Source organism: Carlito syrichta, unplaced genomic scaffold (assembly GCF_000164805.1).
Source record: "Carlito syrichta isolate Samal-C Ts95f unplaced genomic scaffold, Tarsius_syrichta-2.0.1 Scaffold165948, whole genome shotgun sequence".
Lineage (NCBI taxonomy): Eukaryota > Metazoa > Chordata > Mammalia > Primates > Tarsiidae > Carlito > Carlito syrichta.
Window position 1 is genome coordinate 20566 of NW_007110044.1, and position 12926 is coordinate 33491.

The following is a 12926-nucleotide window of genomic DNA, read 5'->3' on the forward strand; positions in this document are numbered from 1 at the left end:
TTTTAAACTAAGGAACAGGACATTAAGGTAACTGTCATTTGTAGAAACACAGAAAGCAAAGATTTCAAATATATATCATAATCTGTCTTACTTTCTTGTCTTTTCAAGAAAATTATATATTGATTAACACTGTGTCTGTTTGTTTTACTGATTTTATGCTAGATAGTATATCTTTTAGCTTTTTGATTCACCTAAATGACTTTTGAGATTTGCATGCCATATTTGTATCTGAATGTGGTCAACCTGACATTGCAGAAATAGCTCTGCATTTTTGCTATAATGCTATACTGCTCTAAGGATTTCTATACCTGTAGGAAAACAGGCATCCTAGTCCTGTACTTTAGTGCACAACTATGTACCAAGTATCACAGACTCTGATGGGAGGTGTAATTTAGAATACCAACCTTGTGAAGTCAAGAATTCTAAGACTCTATGACTTTTATAAAGCATAGACAGCTTTATTTGTACAGCTTATTTGGCATTTCCCATGAACTATGTAAAAACTCAAATGGCATCATAAATTCAAAAAAGTCTAAGCTTAATTAGGACATGGTTGATGATTTCTTCCTACCTTATTCAGCTTCCAGCATCATTGGGAGCTAACAACTGAAAAAATATAGATAAGTTTTTTTCAAGCGTTTATATTCAGCAAACATTAACAAAAACCAAGCGGTCATCATTTTCCATTTATTAAATGGCATCTCTAGTTGAGAGTGATTTTTTCCCCCAGAACACACTTCAGAATGTCATGTCTGTACTTTGTTTGATTTTTAGGATCCTGGATCGTTATGTTCAGGAACAAATTCCTGGTGCCAAGGTTGTGGTGGAGTCCATTGGAGCTCGCCGGCATGGAGATGCCTTTTCCCTAGAAGATTACACCAAATGTGACTTGACTGTCTATGCAATCGACCCCCAAACAAACAGAGCCATTGACAGAAACGAGCTTTTTAAGTAAGTACTTTTTGCTGTCGGTAATAGATCTCTGGTTATATAGCACCCATAGATAATTCTGACTTAAGGATGTCAGTGTAAGTACTTAAAGTTTAGAATTCATCCAATTGTTGTTGAAAATAAAGTGTAAGTAAAGAATCAGAGATAGTATTTAAGGTCTTCATGCCTAAAAGTTTTCAGATCCAAGTTGGCTAGAGTGACTTCAGAGGGTTTATTCTTCTGGGCTAGAAAGGGCTTATTACATTTATCATCAAGAAACAGCTTCTTGAGATCACCTCACCTCAACTAATTACTCTTGCTTCAAGGCCCTGGCTATTTCAGAGAAAAGCACAGATTCTTCAAGTGAAAATTTGTCCTACAATGATTTCAGTATGCTTACACTAAAAATGAAATTCAGCTTTCTTACAGGTCTACCGAATCAGTAAAAATCAGTGTCTCCTTTTATCCTTGACTTGGTGGTGGAGAGCAGGAGGGAAAATCACTCCCACTTAAATCCATGCCCTGTGTGACATTTCATCTTGGTATGAACTTAAATATTTGAGTTGCAAATACTAAAAATAAAGAAAATTCAGAATCTTAAACATAATGCTGCTCAGCTACATATTTTCCCTTGGATATTATTTTAGCACACTTTAATACATTTTTTAAAATGTGTTAACAGCTTTTGCTTTACACTAGTGACATCTAGTGCTCAACAGGTCCTTGGAATGAGATTCTATCTAAAGGAAACCTTTTAAACTAAACATATATATACATGTATAATCATATGTAAATATGTTAAATAGTTTATGCATAAACTATTTATATGTATAAACACACACATAGTCATAACAAAAGCCATAGTTTCAGAATATAGTTTTTCTTTTTCTATACGTTCTAAATGGCATATAAATACATCCACATACTTTAAAAAAATATATTTATATAAATGTGTGTACATCTGTTTTTTAGTAACTATCTTTTTAAAATAAAATCAATGACTTAGCATATTTTAAATCTGTTAATCAACAACATTTCACTGCTCCTAATTTTAGCAACAAAGAAGTAGTGATTTAATATAAACTTAATCTTTTGAAAGCTATAGTTATTAAGTATATTATTAATCAACTTTTAATAGATATTTGGGACATGTGTAAGACCAACTTACCAATAATGAGGAGAACTATAGATGACTAGAGCAATTGTTCTATCTCAGGCTTTATAATCATCATGCAAATGAAGTAACATTTAGCTCAAGACAATTTTCAAATATTTTACTAATTTAAAATTTTATTTAGGAACAGACTTTAAAGGGATTAATATATCCTTTCTGTTAATTCCAGTATTAACACTTTTTTAAAAATTTAAATCCATCTGCATTCTGCATTTTCTACATACATAAGTTTTATTTTTGAATTTGATCAGAGATTGAGTTTAGGGTGTTTTGCCTAAATGCAAACATATCTACTTTCTTTAGGATGTTAGCCTGGCTTTAAAGAGTAAAATGAAGGTGATTATAATTTAGCTGGCAAACCTGTTTAGAGATAAAATATTTGGAGACAATCTATTTGTATTTCAACTGATACCATGAAGTGCAAGATCAACATCCTTCATGTTAAGCAAGTTTTTTCAAACCTAAATTATATTGTGGAGAACAAAGATCTAAATTCAATAGAATAACTATTGTAGCTAAGAGGGAATGAGAAAAAGAACATGTATAATTGAAAAGCAAATTTTTATATTGAGGATAGGATAGAATAATAATGAAATATTAAGTTTTTGCCTAGTAGTCTTCACCTTTAAGTAGTAAGCTGTGATGCACTGGACTCACTGGTCTATTTTAAACCCTAGAATTGTTCCTTGAAATTTTTGTAAAAAACTATATATCATATGTATTTCTTAGACTGATACAGCACAGGTAAAATATCTATACCATAGTTATAAAAATTTAGTTTTTAACACTGAACAAGAGTATTAGTACTTTGAGTATTCCTAATACCCAGACCAATGCAAGTAGAGTTATTCTCTCAATTTCCACTTACACTAAAACCTGAGCTTCTGAGGATGTTGGAATTCTCAGACTAGAGGATTAGAAGCAATAATAATCATAATCCCTCTTGGAATTTACTTTGATTTTTCTAAAAATTCAAATATTTAAAACCCAGAGGTGGGCTTTCTCACAATTTCTTCTCCTTTTCATGGCTTCATAGCAGCCATACTCTGCTTCATATTTGTGGTGGGTCTTGGGGGCAAGAGAGTTTTCTGCCATCCACAGAGAGTAGTAGAGTTCTCCTTTCTCCTGGTGCAGGGTCTTAGGCCTAAGAGGACATCCTACTCCTTCCTCAAGATAAGGAATTTTTGCTTATGCCCTTTTCCTCGAAGCGGTGGATCTTGGGCCAAGCGCTAAGAATGAACACATCTCCTTGTCCTTCTTTACTGTCTAAGGCTCTTGTTTCATGTAAAATAAAGGTCTGGGGAATTGCATAATAGCCTTAGCTGATATCTTTGTATTTCTACACTATGAAGGAATTTCCTCTTGTGTCTTGTCTTGTTCCTTAGTTTATCTTAAGAAGGATGGAAAAATGTTTGTGAGTGATTGCAAACCCCCCTTGCGTTTGTGGGTCTCTGTTATTCTAGCCTTATATGTGAGTACACAAGTGGCTTTTAAAATTCATTTAAAAATTTAACTGATTTTTAAAATTTGCTTTTATGGTAGCTGCTCTTAACCTTGATCTACCAAGGATGAAACAATGCATGGTCTCATCTCAATTTGAGATTGACCTAATTGTCCCTCTTTAGAATTTGTTGTTTTGTTCACATTGTGACCTCAGCTCAGGTAAATTTATGATTTTAGTATAAGTTGGCATCTTTTTTGTCATTCGTTTTTATTGTTATTAGTCACTTTTTCTTGTAGCTTTCTACACAGTAAGCAGAAAAAAATCATATCACTTTAAAATAACACTTCTTAAAATTAAAAAAAATAAACATATTTTAGTTTGTTCACCTCTTTGATATGTCTAGCTTGCTTAAAAATAGTATTTCCAAATGGTAAATGAGAGATGAAGAAGGTAGAGAAAGGCCACCTAGTCTACAAACTACCATTGCACAGTACTTAAAAATATGGGATTTGACTTTAATATGGGATTTGACTACCACGCACTGATAAAGCTCTTTCAATTTCCTATGTGAAGGAAAAAACATGAAAATTCAAAATACTGAAAATCTAAATCAATGTAAAACTGATTATTAGAATCTAGTTGAAATAGAAATACTTGGTGGTCTAACCATGAATTGCTTCATTAAGCAGAACAGTCTTATTCAGTGATATGAATGTGGGTGGATGGTTAACCACTGCCTACTCTGTAACCCTGCTGCAGAAACATACTCTACACTAAGTACAGAGTTTTGTGAAGCATAGGGTCCTATCTCCTGTTTATCCTCCACTTCTCTCTTTTTACATCCATATGTGCATTGCAACCCCCAAATCATCACCATCCAGGTAATCAATCATCAAGGTAGTTATACATTTTTCTCTGAGAGTTGTACTTCATACTAATCATTAAAGGCAGAAATACATGTTTGCATGTGCTCCATAAGTTGAGAAAAATTAAAAGACATGACATTGGTTAAGGAACTTAGAATAGCAGAGCACTAATAAGTTAATGTTGACTACATTCTGGAAACTGACCTGTGCACCTCACCCTTAGACTTACAAAACATTTGCATACAGCAACTAAGTACACTATAGATGAGAATGAAGAGAGAAAACACCTTTCTCTATTGATGTTGGATTTGGACAGATCTATCTCCTTTTTAGGGTACGTAAGCAGGGGAAAAATTGAATTAGTAATAAATATTGAAAAACAAAATAAATGCTGCAAATCAGGAATAACACCCTGATGACTCAGAGATAGAATGAATATATAACTCTGGAAATATTCTCCCATTGGAAAACAGTTTAACATTTTCAATAGAAAGTAATATGGTATTGGTTGGTAAAATAGTGTATGTGTTTTACATGGCTTCAATCTTTCATCTGTTTCTGGAGAAAGAACTCCACTTTCCCTTGTGAGAATTGACCCTCTCTGACTTGGTGGTAGTCTATAATCAGGTGTCTCACATTCAGTTCAACTGGACTTCAGTAGTTCCTAGACCACATTTGTATAACTTTTATTATATATTTTTAATAATTGTTTTATTTATTTTATTTGGATTTATATTATTGTAGTTAATCACCTACTGTACCTAACTTATAAATTAGAAATTACCATAGGAATGTATGTACAGCATAGAATAATACATAGTATATATAGGATTCAGTACTATCTGCCATTTCAAGCAGCCACTGGGATCTTGTAATATATTACTAGCCGATAAGGGAGAACTACCATATGCCATTCTTCTGCTCACATTGACTAGATATGGGTAGCACACATTCTAGGGAGGCCAGTTAGATTCCTCCTTCAATAATTGATATGGATGTTAGGATATAGTAGAGTTCCTAGTCCTGAAATTAGAGAAAAGTATTAAACAACAAAAGCCTGAAGGTTCTCAGGACCAACTTTTTATCTCATGGAAGCAATCTCCTAAAATCAACTGAGCGTCTGGATTCAATCTTGCCTGAAATGACATCTGAAAATTAAATCAGCAACGTGAAGTATATAGCTCATAGAATATTAAGGAAAAAATGATAAGCATAAAATATTTAATAAGACAATTAAGATACAACCTGGTGATTATATGTATTTCTAAGTAAAAATTTGTAACTTTATTTATTTATTTATTTTTCAGAAAATAGGATTTATTGAAAGGACAGAAAAGTTCCCATAGTGGGAGGGCACCAGAGGAGGTTGCTGAAAAATTGTAACTTTAATAACAGAAACAAAAACTGAAAAAAAAGAATGAAAGACTTTATAATTACAGGCAAAATCAATTAGATGGTCATGTTTCTTTGAATAGTATCTGGGTATGTTTAAAAATCACTGAAAGAGAATTAAGAATTACTCATAAAGGAACAAAAATTAGGTAAGCCCAGCACATCTCATTTGCATGTTAAAATGCTAAAACCAATGAATCTAAATTCATCATATTTTAAGGGATAATGTTATGACTCAAGAATTTTTACCTAGACAAGTTGCTTTAAATGCACAAAGTAAGATAAAGATATTCTATATCAGATGTGGGTTCAAAAGTAAGCAATTACTTATGACATCACTTAAATTGAAAAATAGCCCAAAATAAATATTTAAGTAATAGGGATGTTGTAGAGTAAAAAGACTTTTTTTTTGTAGGTTCTTTGTTCATGAAATGCAGGAATTCAATAGAATTGTGATCTATTAAATGAATTTCACATGGTAGAAGTAAATTTTCCCCTCAAATTAACAGTCTTCCTCTGGATCTAATATATTAGTTCTAATATATTTCTTGTGAAACAATTTGTAATGTATACTTCCTTTAGAATCTCTTATTTGATAAGCAATTCAAACAAAAAAGCTTTACTATTCCATTTCTAGTACTTTTAAAAAATGAAGTACGCTTAGTCGACAAAATTGTATTTCCAAAAAAAAGAAAGAAAGAAAGCATTCTAATTGCCTTAACTTGTAGTATGGAAATTTGAATTAAAAAGTACATAACTTTAAAACTAAAATTAAATTATCTGGGCCACTGGATTTTTTAGATTGAATGACTAATAAACTACCTAGTGGAGTTCATATCTGATATCAGGCACCTCTATATTTAAGGTATGAAAGTATGTAATTTTGATTTACAATCAACATGATCACTCTGAAAATCGGAAAAGAATGCTTTATAAAGGCATAAAATAGACTGTAAAAAATGTATAAGCATGACATCAGTTATACTTTGATAGTAACATTTTGGGTCATTTTTATTTTTTCTTTTGTATTTCTTTGTCTTTTCTACATTTTTCAATAAAATTTGTTATTTTATATTTTGAGATAAATATGTTTGAAAAATAATATTTTTATTTGATACATGTCATACAATCACAAGTATATAAAAATATTAATTGATACCTCCTAAAAAATTTAGACTAGAGTTGAGTGTACCAAGATGTTAGCAATGATTGAGATTATCTTTGCATCATGGAACTTTGAGTAATATTGCTTTTCTTGAACTACTTTGTGTTTTCCAGCTTTCTATAAGAAGACATTTGACCTTTATAGATAACAATTTTTTAAAAACATAAAAGGAAAACAACTATGATGAATTGCAGTTTTGTTGCATTAAGAACAATTATTGTATCAATATGCAGGATTAATAAGAGATTGTCCAAAAGTTCTAAAGGAATTTTGAAAAAAAAAATTACCTCCTAATCACAGTATAAAATAATGTAACACATTTTTCAACCTAATAATATTAAAGAACCATTATTCCTTGATTCTCCTCCCCAATACAATACTCATAGTTAGATCTGAATTATTTAGAGGAAGGGATTAAATTGACTGCCATTTCCTGTCTTTCTGACTACACTGATATAATACCTGAGTAATTTACTTAGTCTTTTTTTCTTGGCAGAAAAATCTTTTAATTTATTCACCCTTTGCTCATAAAACATTGTTTTTGTTTGAGATTTGCAAGTGTTAACATTTAAACAGGTGTTGTGAAAAGCAAATATAGGCTGAAGATTTAGTCTGAAGATAGTCTGAAGATTTAGATTGATGTCTCAGATTTGTTGTCATAACTGTATAGCTTTCTAGCCTGCCATAAAATCAGTATTGTAATGCTATAAATTTACAGGATTATTCCAAGGGCACAAGAGATAAAAATGTACGAATACAATTTTAAATTATGCTACATAATTTAGGATATTTTATTCTTTCAGAGGGAATTTGAAAATGTAAATTATTTCAACATTGTGATATTCATTTTAATAATACTAATAATTAGTTTTCTCAGGTTAGTAAGCAAATCAAACAAGGATCATGTTGTTAAACATCTTTTTGATATTTATATAACGATGTGAAGTTCCTTTTCTTTATCTCATGCTTTTTATGTATGCTTCTCTTATTCATAAGATTTCTTACTCAGCTGTGTTTCAATTAAAGCAAATATTAAAAGATTTTACAAAAAAGAATTTGCTTACAAAGTGCCCTTTATCTACTAACATTAAGTTTACTATTTACCTATCAATAAAGATTTCTGGATGGCAAACTGCTTGATATCAATAAAGACTTTCAGCCACATTACGGAGAAGGAGGACGCATTCTGGAGATCCGGACTCCAGAGGCAGTGACCAGCATCAAAAAGAGAGGAGAAAGTCTGGGATACACGGAGGGGGCTTTACTGGCTTTGGCCTTCATCATCATCCTCTGCTGCATTCCTGCTATCTTGGTGGTTTTGGTCAGCTACAGACAGTAAGTAGTCAAGGATGCAAAACATGGATAGTTCTCCAAGAAGGCATTGTCAAAAACCAGCTCTGGGAACATGACTTTGAGCTATAAAATATTGATGGTGTAACCAATCTGGAATTGCTTTTTTCATCTTGTACCAAATCATCTTTTTCCAAGAAAAAACAATCCAAACTCCCATTACTTTTTTCACAGATGGTACAGTGTTGCTGTGTTCCTTATATGCTCTCTTCCAAATGGAATATTAGCTTAGCTCCTGTAGCTTTGTTTGTCCTCTTCTTCAGGTTAAGAGCCACCTAGGGAGAAAAGGTAATAGACATCCCCGGGGAAAAAGCAATGTAAGTCAGATGAAGATACCCACTTTGCCCCATTCCATGGGAAGGTCTGTAACCTCACTACACTGTCGTAGCTTTTTATCCAGATGATTAAATTTAACTCTGTGCAGGTGATTACAGTGTTAGCAAAATCATTATAAAATCATAACATATAATGTGTAATTTTCCATGTGGCTTCTTTTTTCCAAGGTATCCTTGCCAGAGCTTTTATTGTAATATTTGATAGTGTATTCTAGCTGTGCAAGTTCTTAATTTTTCCAGTTTCCTACATTCAACTGCATTCATTTACAATATCTCTATTTTTTTATTTTACTTAAGTTCTTTAAAGTAGTCAAGTAATTATAACTAATTTAAACATCTATATTTGAGGTAGGCTAGTAGGGTATTCTTTATTTGACACTAGGTATGGGGAAACTTTGTAACAAAGGGCTGCACATTTTAAGCATATCCCTATCGACAATGATTTAAAAAAAAAACTGAGTAGTCAGTTAAGAAGATAGGTAACCCTGAGTGAGCCAGTAAAAAAATATATATAACAGACAGAAAAAATAAATCATATAATTTACTTGATATAACAGTAAGAAAAAATAGTAGAACTGCTATTCATCTATTAAAATACCTACAGAGAAAGTACTAAAATAGTCCTTATATATTCTTAAACTGTATCTTTTTTTTCCTCAAACACTGAAAATTGTCTTTTGAATTGAATAAGATAAGGCAATTCCAACTCAAAAATTGAAACGTATGCTCTGCATGAAGCAATGTAAAGTTGAAACTATAACATTTATGTTGATATATTGGAGCCTAATGTATCCTTAGGAAATCAATGTGCTAAATCTGAAGGCTATGAACAAACTTAATACTGGACAAATTGTTTTAAATTATTAAGCCATCAGACTGATATTAATTTTCATGTTAAATCTATTCTGAATTACCAGTTAACTCCTTCTATTAAACTATTTTTGCAAAGGAGCTTTATTATATTCTGCTAGCAATAAAATCAGTGAGAAAAATTCTTATATTTGGCACAGTATGCAGTGATCAAAACTGAAGCACCTTGGATGTTATGCTCAATAGTCTGAAATTTAATAAAAACTTAACACATTAAATATTTTCACATTTTGTAAATGCATTAGGTAAGTCTCTTTTAGTTTGATAATCAATTCAGTACCTTATGACTTTATGTTAGTTACTGTTTTGTTATATAGATTAACAAGTAAAATTCTCATATTTAAAGAGCTAACACTTGTACCTTTAAATTCAGCTTCTAAGTAAGGTAAGAATGATGACTATTCTTTTATATTATGATGTGTCTTTGAAACTTACAACGAATGGCAAACAGGGAAGCAAGTATGAAAAAAGTGTCATGAATGTATTATCCAGAAGTTGGACCTCCCAATTTTAGCTTCAGTTTCAAAGTGAGGCTAAGAGTATAATCAGGCTAGCTGCATTCCTTGAATATTCTTTAAGTAGTTTAAACCAATAGACCAATTAAAAAATCAAATCATCTTTAAGATTCCATTTCTCCATTAGATTTGGAATTCACATATTCATGTTTTAATCCAGTTTTTTTTTTTTTTTCAATTTTATGTAGTCTATTTCTTTACTTTTTGTAATGACTGTTTTAACAGCCTTAATGGCTGTGATGGCAATAATAAAGTACTCACTATTTCACTTTCCAAGTTGAAATACTTAGTTTCCCCAATATGTCATTAACTCTGTGTCATTATGAGCTTGACCAGTAAATTATTCATGATTTAGGATAAATCAGATGATAAAATATTATGAATGTGGTCTTTCTAATGTAGCTTTCTCTTTTTTTCTTACTCATTGCTTTCCCAAACAGGTTTAAAGTGTAAGTATATTTACTAAGATTTTACACTTCAGTCTCACATAATATGAAAAGAAGAACCCCAGGTTACATTAATCAAAGTAGTCAGCCTGCCCAGAACCACATATTATTCATTTCACATTTGTGATAGTTGTGTACTTTTTGGTTTGATATATATAGAATTTTGCTAATTTTATACAACTGAATACAGCAAGAATAATGTGAAATAGTCTGTTTGACTATAGCTTACATCTTTTGAAATCTTAGTATTGGGGAAAGAATCAGTGGCCAGGACATCCAAAAACAGCAGAGTGGCTCTTACATGAGAACCACAGTCATTCCTAGGAATCAAAAGGATATAAAAGCTAACTCAGTCTCCCTTCTACATGTGCACACTTACACAGCCTCCATAAAATAATTTCAAAAATGTTTCAAATCATTCTGAAATTAACTTGCTAAAATAAACAAATTATAAAGAAAAAATATTTATCTTCTATATGCCTCATCTTATGAAATAGATTCATTAAATTGGTTCATCTTTTGAAATAGATTCATTATCCATCACATTTTTATAAATATTTTTCCTTCTCCTTTTAATATTATCATTTAATTTAATTTGTAAATATATATATACATACACTGAATTCTACCACTTTTTCAAGGGGTAAATATTGTAAAAATTAAGAGAGGATTATATGTTGATGAGGTCTGTCAGGATGCTTTTATACTAGTTTATAAATTCAAATAATTGTGTAAAATATTAAGTGGGCTCTTCTGATAACTAGACCTCATTATTAAAAGGTAGCCTATTGATAAGCATTTAGCTCTAAAACGAGTTTTACAAGACATCCTTATTTTACTCAAGACGCCAAGCTGAGTGCACCAAGACTGCACGAATTCAATCCGCATTACCCGCGGCTAAACCAGCAGCGCCTGCCCCTGTGCCAGTGGCAGCGCCCCCGCCACCACCGCCGCCGCCTCCTCCGGGTGCACATCTCTATGAAGAACTTGGAGATAGCACAATGTAAGTAGACCTTTCAGAAACTTTGAGAAGTAGTTGGGTTTTAACGAATGCTGTGTGGTGAGTATTTCATTTCAATCTGATGCAGAAATGCAGCTCTCAGCCTACTTGGGCTATTTTATTATATTGTTTTAAAACAGAAAATCGTTGAGATGAGAACCTAAGAAACGTAGAAACATAATAGACAAAAGCAAACAAACAAACAAAAATAATAGAAACCAAGAAAAAAAAGGCAGTCCTCGCCTGAGCCCAGCAGGTCAACGCGGGGGGCCGTGAGCGTGCATGCCACTGCACTCCAGCCTGGGTGACAGAGTGAGACTCCAACTCAAAAAAGAAAAGAAAAGGAAAAAAAAAAAAAAGGAATCTCCAACTTTAGGAGACAATTTCAGAAATACAGTTTTAGATTATATTTAATTTCTCAATTGTCAGGGTCTTGCAGATATTTTTATCTAAAACTATAAACAGATTCTGAAAAAAAATTACAATCATAAAATAGTAATTCCTGATTTGGTATCAAAACCAACCCCTATTTAGTCACACCAATGTGGTTTAAAATGATAGAGTTTTGAAAGATGCTATTTTTAGGACATTATGTAATATAGCAATTAAAATTTGAATGAAAACAAGGAATACGTGTATTAAATTCCCAAGACTTTAGAGAATATCTTTTTCATTATATTACTCCTAGGCTGCTATGCGTGCCCCTACACTGTTTGAAATTTGTAAGTAATGTTAAATCATACATTTTTAAAAAAGACTGTTAACTGTTGAAAGACTTCACAACTGTTTCTATATTGATGCTACTCTCAGAATCTGATTCCTTGTGGTGATGTTTCATTAATCCATACTTTAAAAATTCAAGAGTAATGAACAAGGATATGATACATAAAATAACCAAGGATATTATAAAATTCTGAATATGACAGTTACTAAATAAATCTAGGAAACCTTTGATTAACTGGAATTTGATGGAGTAGTGAAACTAAAACTCGTTCTTACATGGGACATTAGTAGCATTTACTAGTAGGAATAAAGCAAGCCTCAAAAAATCATGAAATTCACTTTTCAACGGAAAAAGTGGTCTTAAGCAGACATTGTAATATTTACCATATTAATAATATTATACAAGGTTATATTTAGGATAGTTTTAATAATGTCAAAACGATTTTAATGCTGTTATTTTAATATCACAGATGAATTTAAACTAGAATAAAGCATGACATTCTATTTCTAAAATAATAACATTATACTGCATTCAGACTTAAAATATATATTTTTTCACTTTTTTCATAAATGGGAAATGACAGTTTATTTTTAAATTACTGGTGAATGTAGGAATTGAGCCAATATGATTTGATTCTATTTGATTATGTTGACTACCTCCCTCAAGTAAAGATGTTTAGAAACTAAAAAAATGATGCATAAAGTGAAGTTTATAT

The 12926-nt window shown here is 31.5% G+C and overlaps 1 protein-coding gene across 1 annotated transcript in view; it reads left to right on the forward strand.

Annotated features, from left to right (window-relative positions):
• The window catches only part of LOC103252525 (protocadherin-15-like), a 34547-nt gene that overhangs the window by 17486 nt on the left and 4135 nt on the right, over positions 1 to 12926 (forward strand). The window contains exons 2-5 of the mRNA XM_008051123.1: positions 775 to 951; positions 8088 to 8306; positions 10482 to 10490; positions 11332 to 11490. Of these exons, the coding sequence (XP_008049314.1) occupies positions 775 to 951; positions 8088 to 8306; positions 10482 to 10490; positions 11332 to 11490 (564 nt within the window). The remainder of the gene's footprint in view (positions 1 to 774; positions 952 to 8087; positions 8307 to 10481; positions 10491 to 11331; positions 11491 to 12926) is intronic.